General features: G+C 40.7%; 1 protein-coding gene across 7 annotated transcripts in view; it reads right to left on the bottom strand.

The window, feature by feature from the left end:
- UBE2H (ubiquitin conjugating enzyme E2 H) overlaps positions 1 to 25513 on the bottom strand; it is a 113298-nt gene that overhangs the window by 9061 nt on the left and 78724 nt on the right. For 5 of the 7 annotated variants that reach the window (XM_003360138.5, XM_021078794.1, XM_021078798.1 and 2 more), the window contains 3 exons: positions 19876 to 19915; positions 18474 to 18526; positions 787 to 915 (listed from right to left, as the gene is read on the bottom strand). In XM_003360138.5, the coding sequence (XP_003360186.3) occupies positions 787 to 915; positions 18474 to 18526; positions 19876 to 19915 (222 nt within the window). The remainder of the gene's footprint in view (positions 1 to 786; positions 916 to 18473; positions 18527 to 19875; positions 19916 to 25513) is intronic. The other 2 variants (XM_021078796.1, XM_021078795.1) reach the window with 1 other exon arrangement.

Raw genomic sequence — 25513 nt, 5'->3', positions numbered from 1 at the left:
ATGCCTTTTGATTAATACTTTACTCTCAAGTCTGAATTCTAATTTTACAAGACTACGCAAATGAAGGCAGAGGTTCTTTCATACAGAGGATCCCAGGGATTCTGGCTGGGTTATATCTACTACCACCCAACTGGGAAGCCTCCTACTTGCTCATCTCCCCCCCACCCCCCGCGCCCCCTTTTTTTTGCTTTCTCCCTTCTTCCTTGCTGAAACCTCCAGCTTTCTAAAGGTGTCTCTGACCCTAGAACCTAAAGAGGCTAGTGAGCTCTGCTCCAGTCCACAGCTGTCTCTTTTGAGGCCTGAGAAAAATTATGAGTAACTAAGAAGGGGTTTTAAAGAGCAAAACCTAACAGACTTGAGTTCATCTGTCTTCAGGTTAAACTATTTGCCTTACCTTTATTTAAATTTTTTTTTTTTTTTTGGTCTTTTTAAGGCCACACCTGCGGCATATGGAGGTTCCCAGGCTTGGGATCCAATTGGAGCTGTTGCTGCCGTCCTATGCCAGAGACACAGCAACACAGGATCCAAGCCACGTCTGCGACCTACACTACAGCTCACTCTCGGCAACGCCGGATCGTTAACCCACTGAGCAAGGGCAGGGAGCGAACCCACAATCCTCATGGTTCCTAGTCAGATTCGTTAACCACTAAGCCACGACGGGAACTCCCATTTAAATTTTTAAAGTTTTTTGGCCATGCTCACGGGGCAGGGATCAACCCCAAGCCACAGTAGTGACAATGCTGAATCCTTAACTGATAGGCCCCAGGGGACTCCTATTTGCCTTACCTTTAATTTTCTGCTTGTATTCTTCTGGTCGATGGAGGTACATAGCTGCAGCATCACCATTGAGAGGATCTATGGGGTTGGGATAGGCCAACAACTGGGGCAGGAAGGACTCAAATATATTGGTAAGATCTGAAAAACAAACAGAAATATGTCATGTACAGAATAAGCAAGTTCACCTAAAATTCACCTGAATTCATTAGTCAAAACTTCTTACCTTCCTAGATATTTAGGTACATGGATATTTCCCCACTAAGTGTGGTTCATTACATGCGATTTATATTGCATATTCCTTTCAATACCTTTTTTTTTTTTTTCCGTTTTTGGCTGCACTCACGGCATATGCAAGTTCCTGGGCCAGGAATCAAATCCAAGCTGTACCTGTGGCCTATGTATGTCACAGCTGTGGCAACACTGGATCCTTAACCCACTGCACTGGGCCAGGGATCAAACCAGCAGTGCTGCAGAGACAAGCCAGATCATTAACACACTGTGCCACAGTGGGAGCTCCTCTCAATACCAATTTTTAAATTTAATTTAATTTGAAGAACCAGATAAAGTCACATTTGATATTCTCTTTGAAAGGCAACTGTCCCAATTCTAATTCACTCTACTGCTTAAACTAAGAATTTAGAAATACTACATACATTGTGTATTAAAAATTGTGCCCCAATACTCTATAGCATTCTATATTTTTACAAAGAGATTAGCTCATTTCTTAACATTGCCATTTTCTATAGCTTTGAAAATCCCCACTCTGAAATGTATTCAATTACTAGATCTTAAAAGAACTGAACACAATTTTATAGGCCTTGATGTTTAATTCAAATATCTAATGGAGGTAAATATAACCAGTTTTTTCAATTATTCTGGGTAACGAGGGTAGGAGCCTATATGGACCACTTAAAACCACAAACAATCATAAGACAGATGAGTACCAATTTACTGCATTTATTAATCATTTTAATAAACATTAACTCCCTTCTTGCCAGATTTGGCATACGGTTCTGGGTATACACAATTGACACCTACACACACAGCAGAAACAAGAAAAACCCTGCAGTTACTTAGTATTATAAAGGAAGCAGGCCCCCAAAAGCTGCAAAATAAACCACACATCCACATAACTTCAGAGCTGCTCTAACTTTCATTCTATTTGCTGCTCAGTTAGCAGACAGTGAACTGTGGAACCTCAGCGCTTCCATCTCTCTGCCCACTCTGGTTACTCATGTTTTATAAAAAACACTTCTGTTTCTGGAGGGAATGCTCAAGTACAGTAGCATAAAAACTACTCCTTAGTTTATTCTGTTCTTTTAACGGGTTTTGTTTTAGAGTGAGCACTCCCACACAGTACTCTAAGTGAAGGCTGTGTTAAGCCACATACCTTAGATTAGTGATTCTCAGCCAGGGGTGATACTGCTCCCCAGCAGCAGCTCAGCGATGTGTGGAAGAATTTTTGGTTATCGAAACAGGGCAGTGGATGGGGTAGGGTGCCACCAGCATCCAGTGGACAAAGGCCAGGGGTGCTGCTAAACATCCTACAATGCAACGCACAGGATAGCCCTTCCCAACAAATAATTATCTGGACCAAAATGTCAATACTGCTGAGGCTGAGAAATCCTGGTCTAGATGAAAGGGGTCAGCAAACTTTTCCATAAAGGGCCAGGGGAAATACTAATTTAGGCTTCATCTGTCACAGTTACTCAACACTCAGCTCTGCCACTGTAACACAAAAGTAGCAACAGATAACAGATAAATAGGTGTGGCTGCATTCCATCTCAATAAAACTTTATATACAAAAATCACGAAGCCAATGTTTGCTGACCTCTGCTCTGGAAAATTCTGTAAGTAAGCAGTTCTTCCTTGTCACTAAAAGGTTAAGAAACTGGCAGTCAGAATAACCAGAGCTGCACTATTCAAAAGAACTTTCTGCAATGATGAAAACATTCTGTATCTGCTACTGATATGGTAGCCACTAGCCACACGTGGCTATTGGGCACGTGAAATATAGCTCTTTTGACAGTGAGGAGCTGAATTTTTCATTGCATTTAATTCTAATTAAATAACTACAAGTGGCTAGCACATCCCACATTGGAGAATGCAGGTCTAGAGTGTGATGCATACAGAGTCCCAAGACAGCACAGTCTTGCTCTCCTGCACCAGACACTGACACAGCAGGTTTATGTTCAACCCCAAGTTAGGGACTTGATATTAACGACGAGCTAACTTTCCAAAGAACCACGTTACAGCAAAACTCCCAAATAGCAGGAAAGAAATACAGAGATTTTATTTTATTATTTTTTTGCTTTTTAGGGCCCCACCTGCAGTATATGGCTAGGGGTTGAATTGGTAGCTGCAGCTGCTGGCCTACGCCACTGCCACTGCCACAACCACATGAGATCCGAGCCTCATCTGCCACCTACACCACAGATCACAGCAACACCAGATCCTTACCCCACTGAGTGAAGCCAGAGGTTAAACCTGCATCCTCACGGATATGAGTCGGGTTCATAATCTGCTGAGCCATAACAGGAACTCCAAAATGCAGAGATTCTTAATCAAAGAAGCAAAACAAAAATGATCTTCCAGGAGTTCCTGCTGTGGCTCAGCAGTTATTGAACCCGACTAGCATCCATGAGGATATGGGTTCAATCCCTGGCCTTGCTCATTGGGTTAAGGATCCAGCGTTGCTGTGACCTGTGAAGGTAGCAGATGCGACTCAGATCCGCTGTTGCTGTGGCTGTGGTGTAGGCTGGCAGCAGCTGTAGCTCCAATTCGACTCCTAGCCTGGGAATCTCCATATGCCACGAGTGCGGCCCTAAAAAGACAAAAAAATAAAATAAAAAATAAAAATCTCCCAGAGTTCCCACTGTGGCACAGTGGTTAAAAAATCCTACTAGGAACCATGAGGTTGCGGGTTTGATCCCTGGCCTCACTCAGTGGGTTAAGGATCTGGCGTTGCCATGAGCTGTGGTGTAGGTCGCAGACGTGGCTCGGATCCCGTGTTGCTGTGGCTGTGGTGTAGGCTGGCAGCTACAGCTCCAATTAGACCCCTAGCCTGGGAACCTCCATATGCCATGGGTATAGCCCTAGAAAAGACAAAAAAATAAAAATAAAATCTCCCAAGATAATCCCAACCATGTGCAGGAATTTCACTGCTGTTATACTTTTTTAAAAAAGGAAATGACGTATTTAACAAACCAATAATTATTCAAAGTATAAAATCACTGAAATCTATTGCAAAGGCAAAGGGACAGAGAAATTGCTTATGCTCTAATGCTGAGTGGAGAAAGTCTGTAAAATATTACATTCTCCAGAATTACAACAATGTACACAGTGTATATGCATAATAAGGACACTGTGGTGTGGGTTCAATCCCTGGCCTGGGAACTTCTGCATGCCACAAGTATGGCCCCCTCCAAAAAAAGTTATGTCAAAGGGAAGGATGGAGTGCGAGTCTGGGATTAGCAGATGCAAACTATGATACATAGACTGGAAAAATAACAAGGTCCTACTGTACAGCACAGGGAACTATATTCAATATCCTATAATAAACCATAATGGAAAATAATATGAAAAAATGCATATGTATAAATGAATCACTTCACTGTACAGCAGAAACTTAAACAGCATTGTAAATCAACTACACTTCAATAACAACAAAAAAATGAACAAAACTACAACGAAGTGTCACCTCACACTGGTCAGAAAAAAAAACAAACAGAAGAAATGACTCAAACAACAAAACAATGGTTATGACCCCAAATCCTTTACACTTTATAGCTCAGTAATATTGCCCTTTAATTCATATCTTGCAGGTTCTATCACTCATTTTAGTAAATGTAAAATCTTGTCTGAATCAAGTGGTTTTTTATTTCTTGTGGTTTTTGTTTTTGTTTTTGTTTTTTGGCTTTTTTAGGGCTAAACCTGTGGCATATGGAAGTTCCCAGGCTAGGGGTCCATTCAGAGCTGTAGCTGCCTGCCTATGCCACAGCCACAGCCACAGCCACAAAGGATCTGAGCCACATCTGCGACCTACACTGCAGCTCAAAGCAATACCAGATCCTCAACCTACTGCATGAGGCCAGGGATCAAAGCCACATCCTCATGGTTACTAGTCGGGTTCATTACCATTGAGCCACGATGGGAACTCCTGAGTTAAGATTAAATTTTAACAGGAAAAAGAAATATGTCAAAGCAACAGGCTTGTAGTTTCTACTTTTTACACTTCAGATGACACTTCATCTTTTTTTTGTGTGTGTGTCTTTTTGCCGTTTTCTTGGGCCACTCTTACAACATATGGAGGTTCCCAGGCTAGGGGGTGAATCGGAGCTGTAGCCACCGGCCTACGCCAGATCCAAGCCATGTCTGCGACCTACACCACAGCTCACAGCAATGCCAGATCCTTAACCCACTGAGCAAGGCCAGGGATCGAACCCGCAACCTCATCGTTCCTAGTCAGATTCGTTAACCACTGTGCATGATGGGAACTCCACACTTTACACCTTTTTAATTTATAAATAGCACTTGCTATATGTCCTTTCTACTTTTGCATATGTCTGAAACACTTAATAACATGAAAAGTCTGAAAAATTTTTCTTTTCCTCTAATTATCCTTAAGTGGTAGACATCAAGGCAGTAGTAAAAAAAAAAAAAAAAAAAAAAAAGCCAAGAAGTAAGCAAATTAAGAAGAAGAAACAAGCAGTGAGAATCCCAAGTTTTACAAATTGAACATGATCCCATGGCAGGGAAGGGCTACAGTGCCATTACCATCTCCATTTTTCATATGGGGAAAATGAGATCCAGAGGTTAGGTAATTTGCCCCAAGGGGCTGGATTTTAAACCTGGGCTTATCTCCCATGCTGCTTCTGTTAATGGATAGAAGACACACACCTCAACCATGACGGCACAAGTTCCCCACACCTCTGCATCAAAACTGTATACCCTGAGAGAAGGCCACTGCCGGGTATTTCAGAGGTAGTGTTCTTTTTTTCTTTTTTCAGCTGCACCCATGGCATAGGGAAGTTCCCGGGCCAGTGTTCAAACTGGCAACACCAGAGACAAGCCAGATCATTAATTCACTCTGCCACAGTGGGAACTCCAAAGGCAGTGTTCTTGTTTTCAATTAGCCCAACCACAGGAAATAGTCCAAGGCCATTCATTCCACGATACCAGCACATAGTGAACTGGGGCCCTCTCCTGCCACATCAGCATTACAGGTGCTGCCCCCAAAAGATCAACAGTTGAATGTCCCTAATAAACAACAGGAAGCTTGAGGGGAGGAAAAAAAAAAAAAGTGAAGCTTTTACTCTAAGTTCAGAAGCGCTTAAGGACTTGACAAAATACTGCAAACAGGTCTCGTTACTAGGTGTTTCATGTGTTCCAGGAAAAAATTTTATATCCTTTCCCACTGTTTTAAGTTTTTCAAGCTACCAGTAAGTAGCTTTGCTCATGTGTTTGTTCCAAACAAATAAAAGAACCCTCAATTACTGGTTTTTCCTTCCTGTGTCTACTGTCTTCCTGCATTAACATACTTTTGATTCATTTTACACAAGTGCTGAGTCATACCTCTAAAACATAAGGGCAGAAAAGGACAAGCATATAGCCCAGTTTTGGGTGAAGATGACAGCTTTTGAAGGCCAGGATGTGGCCATGGCTATGTTAAAGCAGTAAAGCATTCCCAAAAGTGGCTAACAGGGTGACTACCCTCGCGGGGGTCCTCCTCAAAGAAACCTCTCTCAAACATGCAGATGTGCACAAAATATTCTTTCAAGATAAATTATGTGACCAAAGAGACCAGAAATTAAGAATGAAGAAGATATTCATCTAGGGAAAAATTCATCATAATAAACATTCCCCCCCAGAATTGTTAATAATAAAAAACATCTGCTGGGGAGTCATGGTGCAGAGGAAACAAATCTGACTAGGAACCATGGGGTTGCAGGTTTGATCCCTGGCCTTGCTCAGGGGGTTAAGGATCCGGCGATGCTGTGAGCTGCGGTATGGGTCACAGACGTGGCTCGGATCTGGCGTGGCTGTGGCTGTGGCCTTGGCTGGCAGCTGTAGCTCCAATTAGAACTCTAGCCTGGGAACCTCTGGGGAAAAAAAAAAATTTATCAATTCAAAAGTCTTTCCTCCCCCCCACCCATGCCTGTGGCATGCAGAAATTCCCAGGCCAGGGATCAAACCTGCACCATAGCAGTGACCCAAGTCACAGTGGTGACAAGGCCTGATCCTTTAATTGCTATACCACCAGGGAACTCCCAAAAGTCTTTTAAAAAAAATATTAACCTTCCACTTTTTGAGAGAGAGAGAGCTAGACACGGGTCACCCAATCTAGAGAGTACAGTCAGCTGGCTCAATTACTGGCTGCCTTGACTTTTAAAGGAAGTCCCAAGGTCCCTGAGAAGTACAGTTTATGATGAGCAAACAGCTCCTACTTCTGCCTTGAACTAAATCAGCACATACTGAAATGCAATCCATTAGGACTAATTCTTCAGTCTGACCTTATAGTATTAATGTTAACAATACTGCAGAACTCACACTTGTGGCACATAAACTAAAGGATAGTCATATTTAATTTTTTAAAATGCTCAAATCATACTGCTCTCTCATCAAAAGCAGCATTTACCCCACTCTGTCTAGAGTAATGGTTCTTGAGTAAGTCTAGGTCCTGGCTGTTTATCCCTAAGAATTACCCATAGAGTTTTTTCAAAATATGTATGCTGGGGCCTCATTCCTACCCCAGGGATTCTGATTTAGGACTGGCTGGCATCTGTATGTGTGTGATACGTGTGCAAAAATGCACTACCTACCCTGAACACCCCTAACCCAGAGACCAAGTGGGAAGAGCTACTGTGCCTGAAAGTTCTCTAGCTTAAGAAAATGCTCAGGTCTTGGCCGCTAAGCTGAAGAGGCTCTAATTTAGTAGCCCTCCCTGACTCTTTCATCGTTCTTTTTCTGCACACTGCTGTCACCATCACCTCCTCCAGGTGGAGGTATTTCAAACTATAGGTAGGAAAGCAGGTCCTTCCCCTCTGCATCTCAATTTCTTCATCTGCAAAAAGAGAAGTATGATACTGCAGTTCCTTACAAGGAGTACACATTTCTAAAAATGACTATAAAGCGGGCTTCAAGCTGCATTAAAGGACTAGACTAAAATATTAATACAAATATGCCATCTTCTCACAAGAAATTTCAGCTACCTGTATCCCTCAAGGAATACATGTTAATAATTAAAATGAGTCACACAGAAAAATGCACCGATTCTTAAAGTAAAACCACTCTACTCCAGGTGACTCACAAAAAGATGGGTACCTGGCTTAAGGGAGAAGGCACAGGAGGGGATGAATCACATATCTCATGATTTATTCTTGGCTGTTTATGAACCAGTGACCATAAGTTATTTCTTCCTCTATTTCCTTTTAACATTAAAATGGAAACTTTCATAAAGCATGCTGCTATCTCCAGGTTAAAACCCTGCGTCTGTGGATGCCAAAACCTGACGTGGTCAGTCCCACCAGGAACCACAATTACCAAGCAGGCAGTCTTCTCAGAAACTTGACCTTACATAATCTTCATTTGTTTTTCAGATTTAACACCTCAAGTGCTATAACTCAGAAAATACCACGGGGGTACAGTACGGTCAGGGCCAGGCACCACCTACCATGCAAAGTTGCTCCTCCCTTCTCTGATGCCACCTAGCCTGTCCCCCTTCCTCACCCAACTCTGTCCCCCAGATGCCTGATGCCCTGGATTCCTTCTTTTTAAAGCCAAACAAATACCACACAGAAAATCCTGTTTGTAAAGACATCAACCACTTCCACAGTAGTGTAAAACCTATGGTCTCTGCATTAATACTCCAGGAAGCTCATCATCTTATAATTTTAATTCTAAGTCTATACTGATAACTACTGAATCTTTTTTTTTTTCTTTTCTTTTCATAGGGCTGTACCCGCAGCATATGGAAGTTCCCAGGCCAGGGGTTCAATCAGAGCTGCAGCTGCCAGGCTATACCAAAGCCACAGCAACACAGGATCCAAACCACATTTATGACCTACACCACAGCTCAAGGTAACACTGGACGAATCTCTGGAAGGACCTTGGTTAGACCTTCCTCCTCTTACTCTATGTACTCACTCAATTTCCCAGACTCACTGCTGATCCCAATGAAATGCCTCTAGTTCCTCTTCTGTTTCCCCTGGCAGGTAACTACACCAAGCTCAATATATCTTTGCAGATACAATGGATCAAGACAACCATCTCCTCTAGGAGTTTCTGCTGTGATGCAGTGGGTTAACAATCTGACTGCAGCGGCTTGGGTTGCTGCTGTGGCCTGAGTTCAATCCCTGGCCCAGCACAGTGGGTTAAAGGACCCAGTGATGCTGAACCTGTGGCTTGGATTCAATCCCTAGCCCAGGAACTTCAAGATGCTGCTGGTGTAGCCATTTAAAAAAAAAAAAGACAACTATCTCTGGGTGGCCTTCCAGGCTCCAAACTCTTGCCTCCTTTCTTAAGACAATCACTCAGGTAATTTCCCATCAAGAGGAAACTTCTCTCAAAACAAACGAACAAACACTAAATAAATAAAGAAGTTCCCATTGTGGCTCAGCAATTAATGAACCCAACCAGCATCCATGAGGATGTGGGTTCAATCCCTGCCCTTGCACAGTGGGTTAAGGATCGGGCGTTGCCATGAGCTGTGAGTAGGTCACATATGTGACTCAGATTCCACACTGCCGTGGCTGTAGTGTAGGCCGGTGGCTGCAGCTCTGATTCAACCCCTAGCCTGGGAACCCCCATATGCTGGGAGTTCGGCCCTAAAAAGACCAAAAAAAAAAAAAAAAAAAAAAGAGAGAGAGAGAGAGCAAGTGCCTCTTGTTTTCTTATAAAACTTCATACTCCTGAAACATGTTATCCAAACAAACTTACATTTTATTGACCCTTTGCATCCCAGGGAAGGACTACTGGCTTCCCAAGCTGAGAATCACTCAGCTGAGTCTCCCTGCAGTACTGATCTGTTTTGTAATTTAATAGGGAACAGGGCTAAAAGGAGAGGGAGAAAGAAAAAGGTCTGCTCACAATCAGATAAAAAGATGGGCAAAACCCACAAGGAGCAGATTCTAATGGACCAACACTGATGACTCTTCAGACTCCTCTTTGCATGGCTTTTGGCCATTATAGTTAAAGCCCATGGCTAAATAAGTTGAGTTCACCTGGGAATTCAAACCCATGTTATCCTTGATTTGCTAGAGAAAATCAGCAGCTGACCTTTCAAAATCCCATTGATTGACTTTGCTCATCTCATAAGGAACTATAATTAATTCACCATACTGCTAAGCAAGTCATGAAGTTACATGTTCAAAATAAAACTAATCAAAATTTCCATTTTATTTACTCAAGGTTTTTTTGGGGGAAAGGGTGGTATCTACCATATGTATAAAAACACATACTAACAAACACGTGGTCAGTCCATAAGGTTGAAACAGGGCAAATCAAATTTCCAGATTTCCTCAGGTTAAGAATTTTGGGTTAAGACATTTACTTTTCTACTATTTTGTCAGCTCCTAAGAAGTTGCACTATTAATGGCGGATGTGAGTTTTCTCCCTTTTTTTTTTGTTTTTACGGCCACATCACATGGAAGTTCCCAGGTTAGGGGACTATAGCTGCCGCCCTACACCACAGCCACAGCAACGCCAGAACCTTAAGCCACTGAGTGGAGCCAGGGATCAAGCCCGTGTCCTCAGGGATCCTAGTCAGGTTTGTTACCTCGGAGCCACAACAGGAACTCCTTGAGTTTCTACTTTAATTTTCTTCTGTGAATACTAAAAACAGTGAAATTCTATACCCCAAAAAGAGGAGACAGAAACCTAGATCTCTCTCCAGCTGGAGGAATAGCATTGTACATAATCACATGCATATGAGAGAGAGTAAGCAGTGGGCCCTAAAGAAAACCTCAATAAAGCCAATCAGAGGATGCCCTCAGACAGGCAGGTAGGCTTGAAGAAAGAAATGGTTTTCTCTGAATAACATGAACCTAGGGAGTTCCGGTCGTGGCGCAGTGGTTAACGAATCCGACTAGGAACCATGAGGTTGCAGGTTCGGTCCCTGCCCTTGCTCAGTGGGTTAATGATCCGGCATTGCCGTGAGCTGTGGTATAGGTTGCAGATGCAGCTTGGATCCTGCGTTGCTGTGGCTCTGGCATAGACCGGCAGTTACAGCTCTGATTCGACCCCTAGCCTAGGAAACTCCATATGCCGCAAGAGCAGCCCAAGAAATGGCAAAAGGACACACACACAAAAAAAAGTATCCAATCACTCAACTGAGAGAACCTTTTTGTTTTTTATGGCCATACCATCAAAGTTTCCAGACCAAGGATTGAAACCAACCTGCAGTTGCAACCTATGCCACAGCTGTGGCAACACCAGATCCCTAACCCACTGTGCCAGGCTAGGGATTGAACCCACGCCACCACAGAGACAACACTTGGCCTTAACCTGCTTGCCACAGCGGGAACTCCTACGGGGATCTTTTAAAGACAGAATAATGTCTCACGAAGAGGGTCATACATGCAAAAATCAAAACTCTTCCCTCTTTACAGTGCTTAAGAGAGAGTGTACATGCACAATTAGTAGGGATCAATTAGAATTAGTTAACATTCAAAGACTTTTTGCAACATTCATGACAGATTCATACTTAATGTCGCTACTGATAGCATTATAGTTATTCCAAGCTAAAAACAGGTATTCTGTTATAACTGGGAAAGAGCAATGTCAAAGACACAGGGTACTAAAACCTGGAGGAATACCAGATATATATTCTGCTAAGTGCCAGGTGACCAGGTCACCAACCAGAGGTGTGTGGTTTTATAACATGCTTTGAAGCATCCCACCATCTTAGAAAACCATCTCCCAACCACTGCCGAATCGAACCTCCCTCCCCTCAATGTATTTAAACTAGAGATCTGCAGAGGAAATGAACGCTACTACACAGATCAGAATGAAGAAAACAGGCTCTTGTTCGTCAAAAACATTCCCCTTGCTGCCATGTCATTTTTATCTCAAAACACTTCCCACCTTCCTTACTCAGGTATTGGTTAGAGGTCATTTATCCTACTTTAAACCTGGCATGACCCTGCTCACCTCAAAAGACTGCAAGCTAAAACATGGTGATAGGATTTGTTATTTCCTTCTAGAAATGAGGGCAGTTAATGTATAATTAGTTAGCTGGGTATTCTTACAGTCATACTAAAACTCATTATTAAAGTTTTAAATTACTAGGCAATAATTTAGTTTGTCTTTAATGTCAGAAAACAAGATAACTTCATGCAATTATAAGTGGCCATGCATAGGGGAAGACTTTACCAATACACAGTGATCACAAGAAAATGAAGAGAAAACAAATCCCTAAAATCACAACTGAGCCCTGAAGCTACAGCTCCCAAGAAAGAAAAACATAGCCTAGCTCATGTCCCCCGACTCACAAAGCCTGGACCACTTCATGGTTCTAAGCTGACCACCACTGAATATGAATGTGGTGGTTTGTTTGTTTTTGCTTTTTAGGGCCGCACACGTGGCATATGGAGGTTCCCAGGTTAGGGGTCCAATCGGAGCTACAGCTGCCAGCCTATGCCACAGCCTCAGCAACATCAGATCTGAGCCTCAACTGCAACCTACACCACAGCTCACAGCAACGCTGCATCCTTAAGCCACTGAGCGAGGCCAGGGATCGAACCCGAAACCTCATGGTTCCTAGTCAGATTCGTTTCTGCTGCGCCAGGACGGGAACTCCTGAAAGTGGTGTTTTTAATGACTTTCTGCTAAGCTGTTCAACCCAAGAAGACCTTGTTTTCCTGTGTACACACACCAACACCAAATCTGGTGTCTACAAGCAGATAAGGAGGTGGATCATGCAGCTAGCACTATTAAAACTATCATATCCAAAACAGCATATTTCTTCACTAGAAAGAAACTGCTCTACCTTGTCTGTCTAGGAGACTCATAATGACATCCAGCTGTTCTAAAAAGCAGGATGATGTTTGTGATTCCAACATGGATGGACCAATCCTATGTTCTCAAGTCTGCTCAAAGAGCAGTTGTTGGCCAATCATCCATACAGACAGATACATGTATCTCTTTATCTGTATCTAAAATGTCTAGAAACACAGCTAGCAAACACTAATGCAACATAAAGCATTATTTCAAGATACAGTTACCCTCAGCCAAATTTGAATGGTTTGGAAAGATTCACCTGACTGAAATGAAGGACGTAGTAACAATGAATTTCCAAAATGGAAATTTTGCAGCTTAAAATCATTAGGCCACAGTGTAATATTATTAAATTTATGATTTAAAATTATTCTAAATGCCTAGAAAAGAAGCATTGTTTCTCCTATCTAATTCTAATCTCAGAGTCCTGGAAGCATTCCTTTTGTTGTGGTCAACTTCATTTGTCTGTTATTGACTCCCCAGATGACTTGAGGGGAAGTAATTTTCCAAATGTTAATTTTTCTCACTAGCAAAATAAGAGGAGTATCCAGGCCACTGGCTAGCAACTCTAAGGCTGAGAATAAAACTATAAACTGCCCAGTTTTATAAAGAAAAGTCTTCCACATTACTTATCCATAACTTAATTCACAAACTAAGTAATTTACCAAGTCAGTCAAGAAATGAGTAAGATGAAAGTTGGAGAGAGAAACACAATTCACAAGGGTCAAGCATGCCTGGCCCAGGAGAGCAGGAGGGAAACTGAAGCTGTGTTGTAGTGAAGGTACCTGGGCTTCCAGGAGTGTGGCTTGAAAACACAACTATGGATATATTTTAGACTAAAAAGGAAAACTGGAAAACAGAAGGAGCTTATAAAGCTACCTATAGCTTAATGAATTTTCCTTGCATCAGTCTTTAAAATTACAGTTGTTTCTGAAACGGAAATCCAGATCCCCTTGGCTGGATTTTAAGTTTTCCAAAGCTTTTATCATTACTGTCTGAAGGAGCAGAAAGGATGTTTAAAAAAAAAAAAAAAAAAAGAAAGAAAAAAGCTGTCACACAGGAGGCCAAAATCAATTTTGTGATGCATCAGCTACTTTCCTTTTAATGTCACAAAGAGTAACAATAGTAACTTCATGTTCAATAGATAACTTCATACTGATGACAAGCATCTTTATAAAATTAACCATATTACCACTATAATACACTCTCTTGGAAGGTTAAATAATATTAAATTTAAAATTACTGGGTGATTAAACTACAATTATACCAATTTTGAGCTTCTGAATGAACAAACTGCATGTACACTTGGCAAAAGAAAACAGGAGGCCAACAGAGGCAATGAATGAGTCCAATGGGCTGCCAAAAATCAATTTTCTTTTGTGGGGTGGGAGGAGGTGGTGGGAGAGGAATAGAGGACTAAATGTGCCACAAACATAAACACTGTTTGTTATCAGGTTATGATGAGCACAAATCTGAAATTTCAACTGGGCATTGCTGTTACAATGAAAATATGTCTATCTATTGCACAGTACATGTTCTAGGACTAAGTTAATTGCAGGAAATTTCATAAGTAATTCCCTGCTCCTTACCATAATATATAGTTACAGGTGTTGAAACAAGTTTTGGTTACTAAGCTAAGCCTTTTTCTTTTCAGTTGAATATTTGTGCTAAGTTGTCAACTTTCTCCTATTAGTTCTCTCGCATTAAATTAGATTTTTTGGGGGGGGGGGTCCTCTGAACTAAAATTCTCTCACAGCAGGACATCAAGTGATTCAAAATTCACCAATTTTGAACTAATCTTCAATGCCAGAGGGTTGAGCAGTTTGTAATAAAAATTCAGTTTAGATCTCAAGATCAGAGAAGTCTAAAAGAAACTTTAAGGTCATCTGAACCAACCTTTCTTTTTCTTTTTTGGCTGTTCCACAGCATATGGAGTTCCAGGCCAGGGATCAGATCCAAGCCGCAGTTGCAACTTATGTCACAGCTACGGCAGTACTGGATCCTTAACCCACTGCACTGGGTCAGGGATCGAAGCTGTGCCCCAGCTCTGGAGAGATGCTGCTGATCCCACTGCGTCACAGGAGGAACTCCTGAACTAACCTATCAGTACTTTCATATAAATCGTACAAAACCTGCTCCAAAACTTTCTATGAAAGAAAACAATTCTCCCATGCTGAGTATAATTTTTTTTAATTTATATTTTTTGAGTATAATTTTGTCTATACTCTAAAAATATTTTCTTCCTGATTTCCTGCACCTACCTGTTAGTGTGTCCATGCTCTTGTATTATGGAACACTTAATGGTAACTCATACACAGAATATGGAAATTAAATTTACTTTGACCAGTGTGGTTTAATTCTTATTACTTAACTAAATGCTTTGCAGGGTAATGCAAGAACATATTCTAACACCTTAGTATTCTAGAACCTTAGTCTAGTTGGCCTTTTGCTTTAAAGTCTATTCTGCACCTCATGTACCTGCTGGTGGGAATGTAACACAGTACCACTTCAGAAAATAGTTCCTCAAATGGATGAACAAAGTTACCATATCACCTAGCAATTCTACCCCTAGGTACACACCCAAGAGAAATGAAAACATACGCCCATATAGAAACTTGTGCACAGATATTTATAGAGGCATTATTCATAATAATAAAAGGTATAAACAAACCAGATGTCTAGCATCTGACAAAAATGATACCCGTACAATGGAATATTATTTGGCCATAAAAAGGAATAAAGTACTGATATATGTTATAACATGGATGTATCCTGAAAACATTACATGAGGTGAAAAAAGCCAGTAACAAAACACCACATATTGTATAATTCCATTTATAAGAAATGTTCAGAAGAGGCAAATGTATGCAAACAACAAATAGGTTAGCTGTTGCCTAGGGCTTGGGGGAGGGCGCTGGGAGATAACCAGCATAATAGCTTCCTTTGGAGATGATGAAAATGTTCTATGACAAAAATGTAGTAATGGTTGTACATAATTAATATACTAAAAACGATCAAATTACAGACTTTAAATGGGTGTATTTTATGTATGTAACTTTTTTTTTTTTAAGGGCCATACCTGCAGCATATGGAGGTTCCCAGGTTAGGGGTCTAATCAGAGCTACAGCTGCCAGCCTACACCACAGCCACAGCAATGCCAGATCTGAGCCATGTATGCGACCTACACCACGGCTCATGGCAATGGCAGATCCTTAACCCACTGAGCAAGGCCAGGGATTGAACCCACAAACTCATGGTTCCTAATCAGATTCGTTTCCCCTGCGCCATGATGGGAACTCCATAACTGTTTATTTTTTAAAAATCTGTTCTTAAATATGAGGTACTTGAGAATCAGCAAACCTCTTTCACAAAGCTTTTCCGGTCAATAGTAAATTAGTTAAACTAAAGTCCAATTTACTTTACTGTAATTGGAACCAGCTTGCAATATTTAGTTATGTACATTTCTAAAATATGAATGCAGTTTAAGAAAATACATCATTACATCAGATATTCCAGGCAGCCTGCCATGAGACATTTTTACCAAAAAAACCATCTTAAAAAAGAATCCATTTAATCAACCTCAGAGTATATGTTCTTTCTTGTTGCTTCATCTCCTTATAAGCTGTCATTTCCCTAAAACTCTCATGTTCAGCAGTACTGGGCATGATTAATTCACTTATTAATTTAGCAAGTATTCGAACCCTGATTGTATACCAGGTACTATGCTGTTTTAGGCACTTACACATATGTGCACACAAATACACAAGACAAAGTCCCTGCTCTTGTGAAGTCTACCACCTATATGACAAAATAAACAATAAAGAAATGTTACGGTTTTTAAAGAGGGTGCTGTGCTAAGGAGGGGCGTTATTTTAGGTAAAGTGGCCAGGAAAGGAGGCTTCTCTAAGGAAGCTTGTTTGAGATGAGAAAAGAAGGTGCCAGCCATACAAAGATCAGGGAGGATAAGTCCAAGCAGAGGAAATAATTCCTGAGAGTCAGGAGGAGGGAAAAAAAGGATTCACTAAATGCTGCTGGTGACCAACCTCTGTGATTCTCATGCACCATCCTAGTACCAGGCGACTTGCAGACTGTAGCTAGAATAATGTCTTTCCAACCTTAAGACTGCGAACACGTGTCCCAACTCTTCAAGAGGAGGCCACCTCTGGTTAACCCCAGGCTGAAGTGACCTTTCCCTCTCCTGAACCTCTCGGCAACTGTGTGTTGTCTGTACCACTCATTCTTACAAACACTTTGGTATGAGGCTCTGAGCCAGGGCTTAAACACAAATCACATGGGTGCCCTGACAGCCCTCAGGGCAGGACATAATCCAGGAGCACAGAAAATGTAGGTGCAAACAGCAAACACAAAGTAGAAAGTAAAAGCAAGCCACAAAAAAAGAGCTATAAAATTCAAGCCTGTCCAGAGATTACTTCCAGCTGGAGCACTGGGAGAAGCTTCATGAGGTGGGGGTGAGAGAGCAGGGAGATTCTGCGAAGCCTGAGCACTTGGACATGTGGGGAGAACAAACAGATCAATGTGTTGTACCCTTAATTAACTTTAAATAGATTTTAAATTATTTTTAGCTCCCCATCCAAGTTACAGACTCAGAGAGAGAAGGTCTCATACTTTTTATCTCATTCTGTGATCTCAAGTTATATGCTGATTCACTGTAACAGATATCAATTTCGGCAATGAAGGTAAGGCTAAATTATTCTTTCTTTCATAACAAAGTTCTGACCTTTGAAACAGACGATCCCCTGAAACTTTTTATATCTAAAAAAAAATTTTTTTAGGGCCACAACTACGGCATATGGAAGTCCCTAGGCTAGGGGTCAAACTGGAGCTGCAGCTGCCGGCTTATGCCACAGCCACAGCAATGTGGGATCCAAGTAGCATTGGGGACCTATACCACAGCTCACGGGAACGCTGCATCCTTAACCCACTGAGCAGGGCCAGGGATGGAAGCTGAATCTTCATGGACACTAGTTGGGTTCATTACTGCTGAGCCATAATGGGAACTCTGCAAAACTCCTAATACATCATCTTATTTCAAAGGGACATTCCTAACAGTCTTTTCGAAACTGAAAGGCATTACTGATAAACATGTATACAATGTGCTTTGGAATACGTGTACATAAAATGTTTGCATATGCATTTGTGTGACTGTCTATGTGTATCAATACACTTTATTTTTTTTTGGTTTTTTTTTTTTTTTTTGTCTTTTTGCTATTTCTTGGGCCGCTGCTGGCATATGGAGGTTCCCAGGCTAGGGGTCCAATCGGAGCTGTAGCCACCGGCCTACACCAGAGCCACAGCAACGCGGGATCCGAGCCACGTCTGCAACCTACACCACAGCTCACGGCAACGCCGGATCGTTAACCCACTGAGCAAGGGCAGGGACCGAACCCGCAACCTCATGGTTCCTAGTCGGATTCGTTAACCACTGCGCCACGACGGGAACTCCTCAATACACTTTAATTTCAGAATCTTACAAGATTATGTTAAACTTCTTCTGCTAAACCAAAGTTTGTACTCACGAATTTTTTTTTTTTTTTTTTAAACTGATCGAACTTTCCCACCAGGACTTCAAAATCCTTTCCCATTCCCAACAAAAACATCTTAAACCAGAGAAGAAAATCCAAACAACATTTTTTTAGGCAGTGTCTCAACATCTCTAAAAGACATTCCATGGCCAAACTCACCATAGAGAGCTGTCCAAGTTTGATTAATTACATCTAGACACACAGTTCCTGACCTGAAACAGATGGAAAGAATGGCATTTTTTTAAAAATTAGAAAGTTAGTTGCATGTAGCTGGCAACTAATTTTATCATTAGGGAAAAAAATACACTTTTTTAAAATAAAATATTGTTAATCGATCATAAAAACCCCTAAATAATCCCAGCTGGGGAAAGTATGAGGAGGACCAGAATATATACGAAGTCTTTAGTGTCACCTCACAGACTGAAAGGGAAAACCAGTCACTAACCATACAATGGAGTAAACCAGACAACACCTTAACCAGGTGATGAGAACTAACACTGGTAATCAGCGCAGACAGACCTGTGTGCCTCCAAATAGGACACCCTGAGGACACAATCCCACATTGGTTTTCCGGCCTTAAGAGCATACTCTAAACCTAATGATAAAGAAAAATCAGACAAACCCAAACTGAAGGACAGTCTATAAAATAACTGGCCTTTATTCTTTGAAAATGTCAATTTTATAAAAAGCTGAGGAACGGTTCCCTACTGAAGTAGTTTAAAGAAACATGTCAACTAAATGCAATACGTGATACTGGACTGAATCCTTAATGAATAGAGAAAAAAGTGCTAAAAAAAAGTACATTTCTGGACTATGGCAGTAGATGAAAAAGTACTGCATTAATATTCAGTTCCTGACTCTGATCGACTCTACGGCAGTTACATAAGAGAACACCCGTGTCAGGATGATGGATACACAGAAATGTTAAAGGACAACAGGGTCTGATGTTTACACACGACCTCTTCTCAGAGCTCAGAATACGCTGTATGTCTGTGCATGTGTGTAACATCAAAATTTAGTGCCATGACAAGGAAAAATTGCAGGACAAACAATATATTCTAAACAGCACTCTGGAAGTACAAAACCAGGAGGCACTGATATCACATTTTAAAATATCACGAGTGAGATATTAGGGAATGGAAGGGATAAGATTTATTAAGTGAAATGAAACTAGTTATGTTTGCTTTACACTCAAGAACTGAGAGATACTTTAAGGGCTGAAAATAATATAATCTGTACACTGAAAACAGACTCCTGGAATGTGTTTATATAAAGAGAATGGAGACATGGGCTATTACAAATGTTAGCTTGATATCAAGGGAAATTAAGGACCCATTCATTACAATGGGAAAAAACAAGCAGTCCAATAGTAGGCTGTGAACTAAGTGGCTTAGAATAGTTCATGCCCCCCCCTGGGATTCCACAATTTCAGCCATCATTCTTACACTCTATCTACTGATAAAATCCAGAAAGATAATTGAGGCTTTTTTATAATGGAGAGGTTAACTCTAATCAAGAGCAGTTGCTGCTTAGATTTAAACATTTTTAAACAGTTACTTACGCTTCATCAATGTTGGGATGGAAAATTTTATTCATGAATCCTGTAAAAAGAGATGTTAATTAGCAGCAAAAAGTATCCAGAGAGTAATTACAGTATTTCAGTACTGGAAACAATTTCAGTATTAGAAAAAGGTGATGATACCCATAACTCATTACTTTCAATCTTAGATCTTTGGTTAACTGATAAGACTACATTCTCCTGACAATGTCAATTACTTAAGATACATCAGAGTTCTATTAATCAAATGGGCAAACTCTGATTGCCATGCAGCCTCTAATACAAAATAATCATTAAAAAATTTTTTCTGAGCTCTAAATGTACTTGCCAAGAAAATTTATAGCACTAAATGATTTCTAACTAGTGCCATGATAAAAGTTAAGAAAGCTCTCTGACTTCCTTCCCAAAAGTTTTACTGTTCATTCTCTAAATGTGGTGGTTCTGCATCTGAACTTCTCCTTCTGAAGCAGTTACTGGTATCATTCTGTTACACTGTGTGCGGAACGTGAATGAAGCTGTTGAAATACTCAAGGAGGACCCTTCCAAACCACAAAAGATTTCATATGAACAGTGACCAAAATATTTCCTTTAACTTTAGTCTATTCATTCCAGGAAACCCAGTTTTGATTAGAATTAGGGCAACCAAGAAATTAGGCAAGTTGTTAAAAAAAAATTCTGTAAGATTGGTTTATCTGTCAGGGATTCAAGGTTTGTTTTTTTTTTTTTTTTCTTATTACTAGAAAAACAAGTATGTATACACTTTTAAACAAAATATTGATATTTAAGTTCCAAGGAGAAATTATTTTGTAACTCAAAACCAGTGATTGAATCAGTTTGTAAATATGCAAATGACAATATTCTAAAGCAGAGATCCCACTGTCAAAGCTGTCATTTTGTCATCCTTATCACCTCACTTCCTTTTAGGCCTTCCTTATTCCCCTCCATACCTTCAACAAATTGAAGCTCCTTACTAAAGTGACCATCACTACAACCCAATCCTACACTCTCTCACCATGCCCCACCTCACATGTTCCCTTTCACTCATACAAAATATATTTGGTCAACATCTGTCAGGCACTATGCTTATTTAGGGTAGAAAACCATACAAAGACAGTACCTCCTTCTCAAGGAGGTCACTGGAGCAATGAGCCAAGAGACAGAAAGAAATAACTGCGATGTGCACAGAGAGGTGACAGTCAGGATGAGCACAGACAGGGAAAGGAAGATGTCAGGAAAGATACACAGACTAGTAGCGTCAAAGGAGGATCCTCCAAGGATGAGGTGTGACAGAGGTCATCTCTGAAAATCTAAGAGACTGCTCTAGACTTAGAAAAGCGGGGATAAAACTACAAAACCCCAGGCATTTCCAATCCTCACTTGCACTAGCCCCTCCAAGTACTAATCATGCTACCAATTGTTATTTTTTAACCTCTTGTGTTGATATAGTTTAATGTTGTATATACTACTATCAAGAAAGCCTGTGCAATGTTTAAATTACTGTGATGCAAAAAGACTTGCGTCCAGTCACTGTTTTACATTAATTTTCATTAAAGATGTTTCAAAGTCTAGATTTACATGGTATGTACTTATGAAGAGACTGGCAATGTTCATGCCTTAATGCTGAGAAGAAAGAGCAGGATAAAATTCTGCATAATCCTAGAAAAACACTAAAACATGTCCAAGAAGACCCACGAGGATCTCTGCTGCAGCACTGTTTATAAAAGCCAAGAAGCAAATTCAAACCATCAACAAGGGACTAGAGGAATTGTGTACATCCATGTTCTGGGAGTCCCATACAGCCAAGGTAGGGAACTAGGGAACATGTATCAATGTGAATAGAGCCAAAGCTGAGGGGGGAAAGCTGCAGAATGATGTATTTAGAGTATGATACCATTTAGGTAAACTAAAACAAAGCAAACACTACACATTCTCTATGATAACACGTATAAAAAACGGTATTGGACCAATATACACCAAATTAACAAGAGCAATTATTTACTGAAGGTGTAGGGCCAAGGACATGGTGGGAATGGGGAAATAATGATTAAAGATGAATTTATCCATAAAACTATATTCCTTTAAAAAAAAGAGATAGTGTTAGCTTCAGCAGCATACATACTAAAAAGAGCATACACACTGTTGTTTAAAAGTGTGTACATAGATAAAAAACTGGAGGAGTTCCTTGGTGGCCTAGTGGTTGTGAACTCAGTCCTGTTGCTGCTGTGGCTCGGGTTCAAATCCTGGCCTGGGAACTTCTGCATACTGTGGGAGTGGCAAAAACAAACAAACAAAAACAAGAAAAAAAACCCTAAGCACTGTTAACATTTTTATTTGCTTCCAGGTTTTTTGGTTTTTTCTCCGTTAGGCTTTTCATTTTTTCTTTTTAGGGCCACACCTGCGGCATATGGAAGTTCCCAGGCGAGGGGTCAAATCAGAGCAGCAGCTGCTGGCCTATGCTATGGCCACAGCAATGCCAGATCCAAGCTGCATCCGTGACCTACACCCACTGAGCGAAGGCAGGGATCAAATCCGCATCCTTCATGGATACCAGCTGGGTTCTTAACCTGCTGAGCCACCATGGGAATTCACCCGTTTTGTTATCCTTTTTAAATCACCCCTACCACTGTACCAGAAGTAGGATGCAGCAATGGAAAAAGGCTGGAAGGCAACAGTGTCAACAACAGTCAATTCTGAGACACTCTGCCATAATTTCTTCTACTACTACTATTTTGACTTTCCAAAATTTCTATAATGTGTAATTTTAATAGTTGGGAAAAAAACTTTTCAAGTAAAAAATTGTCAACAGTAGAATAAAACATTATAAGGTATATCCAATTATATACAAGTTATTTAAGGAAGAGTCACTAAAATCAACTTTTAAGATCTCATATCATAAATGCTGTTTAAATAATACAAATTCATTACAAAAATCAAAAGATCCTCAGGTTATAAAGTATGCAGTCTTCGAGATTAGTTACATATAAGAGTATACTGCTATCAATCACAACCAAGAAACGTTCTGATGAGTAGGAAACATTCATGTTTAGCCACTACATGGTTTAATTCTAGAGACTTGTTTTAGTATACAAAAAATACTTTGCTTGAAGCTACAATTAAGAACTTATAATTCGTTAATACTTTGCTCCCTGCTAAGAATTCTCATAAGTAACACCAACTGAAGCAACCTCTGTGGCAAAAGTTCCCAATGCTGGCTACAGGTAAGAATCACCTGGAGAGCTCTTTAGAAAACAGAGGTGCTATGTTACGAAAGGTGGCAAGTGTTCCAGAGAAAAACAGAGAAGAAGGGGATCTCAAATAGGAATATTGAGCTGGGGTCTACACTTTTAAATAGGATGGTCAGGGAAAGCCTTACTGAGGAGGTGACTCAGTTTGAAGGCGGGGGGACAGGAGTCATTCAGTATCTAGGGGAAGAGCGTCTACTGAGCATGAAGAGCCAAGTGCAATGTGTATCAGGAGTTTGCTTTGATATGTCTAAGACCAGCAAAGAGACGAGTGAAAGTGAAGTGGAGTGAACAAGAAGACCAGAAGAGAAGTCTCAGAGGTGAGAAGCCTTTGAGCCCTACTAAGGATGCTGGCTTTCATTCTGAGTGAGGTGGGATGCTGCTGAGACTAGTGCTAGAACACAGATCCTTTACGTTTTTTGTTTGTTTTTAATAAAAGGCTTATCTCCTAAAAAAGGCTATTTGGGGGATAGTTCAATCAGGTCACAGCACCTGAGTGCTGGGAAAAGAATGATGGGAAATGGCAAATCTTAAGGAAAATAGAATGCACTGTCTCTCCTACAGTAAGAATGAAGCTTCAATAGTTTGATGTCACAGGGAACCTCAAAGGTATAAGTCAAGAAAATAGGTATGGTGGGAAGGGCTTTTCATGTTTGTCAGAACTGTCTCTGAAAGATTAAGGTGTCTGCCTCCTCCATGGTACAAGGCCCAGAGATTACATTTGGAATCATATAGTTTCTACACTGTTTTCTTTAGCAATAAATGGGTTGGAGCCCAGTCCCCAGTGTCCCCGCTAAATTTATAAAACCCCATCTGGGCTCTGAGATAGGAGAATCAGGACTGGAGAGAGCAAAGTTCTAATAGGGACTTGGCTTCTAGTCCCGCCCAGTTTGCTATTAACTGCAGGCCTGGATCAGGTCATTACACTTCTGTGAGCCTGTTTCTTTACCTGCAAAGAGAAATTCGCTGGACTACATGATCTCCAAAACCTCCACTTTTATTCTGTTTGTGAAAGGACCAGTAGCTCTAAAATCCAGGATTTAGTAACAATGGCTAGAGCTCTGAGAACAGAGGACTTAAGGGGAAATGCCCAATGGCTAAGTCCATAAAGGAAATTAATTCTGTGAAGCACATTTTTAGGTACAGAAGTATTCTGGAGACTACAAAACTACCAGCGTGCTAAGATACCACAGAGAGACAGAAACCCTCCGACTCCCTCTGAAGTAGGCAGAAACAGAGTTCACAACGCTGCCATTGAGGGACAAGCACAGCCAGACAATTTTCACACTGAATCATCTCTTCCTATACTAGGCAGTTCCAATTGTTAGAAAAACACCCAAAGCAAATAAATGGAAAGGGGGATATATATCTCCTTATATGAGCTGTTCTTGGGCAAGCTGTGGGCAGCATTTCTGGCAAAGCCATTTACATTCTGGACAATGACGGCAACAATGGAACTTGGGGACAAGGAGGGGAAGAGACCAAGAAAAAACAGGCTAGGAATTTGGAGAAGGAACGTTCTCAGGACTCAGTGTGTTTGCCCTGGCGTGTTTTCCTTCCTTTTGGCAATGCTATCACCACACTAATGAATTTGTCTGCAACAAGAGAATTTTCCCAACACTTGTTTCCATTCAACCAGGAACTATTTTTAAGATATTTTAAGAGAACATATTTTTGAAAACTGCGTTTATGGAAACATGATAAGTGGAAGCAGCAAGTCACTTTTAATCTAAATGATTTAAGATTTTATTCACCACCAGACATGTTTTAATGACATATTCCAGTGATTTGATCAGATAAAATTCAGAACTCTTGTTTAAAACTTCTGAACAATTATTCTCTGGCATGGCTAAAGCACTTGTGAAAAAAAGAGGACAGTAGGTACAAATGTTTAGCTAAAAAGCTTGCCACCTGTCCTCTATCTCTGAGCAGAAAGCAATCAGGAGATTTCTAATTCTGGAGGAGGAATCTAAATCACGCTCAGTTGATGCAAAACTACCTATCTGGAAAAAAATAAAAGCACAGATGATTAAAATAGAAAAATATGCCATGTTTTTTGTTTGTTCCAACCAATACTCAATTGCTCTGGACTAATGAATCTCTTGACCCAGAGGCTAATATGCAGAGGAAGTAAACAATGTCATGCCGAGTCATGCTGAAAACTGGTTTTTATTTCAGCCTATTTCTATGTCCAGACCCAGGAGGTGATCTGTACAAAGTTGTACAGGCTTTGGAACAACTAATATTAGAGTCACTATGTAAATGAAAGAGGCAAAAACCAATTTTATTTTCCATCTTTGCTTCTTTTGTGAGATATTTTTAATGATCACATTTGTGGAGAGAATAAAACACCCGGGGCCAGACACCTATCCAGAAATTTGAGCCAGAATCATCTTGAA

This window comes from Sus scrofa, chromosome 18 (genome assembly GCF_000003025.6).
Source record: "Sus scrofa isolate TJ Tabasco breed Duroc chromosome 18, Sscrofa11.1, whole genome shotgun sequence".
Taxonomy (NCBI): domain Eukaryota; kingdom Metazoa; phylum Chordata; class Mammalia; order Artiodactyla; family Suidae; genus Sus; species Sus scrofa.
The sequence above is the reverse complement of the archived record's forward strand: the minus strand, read 5'-3'. Positions and strand labels throughout refer to the sequence as shown.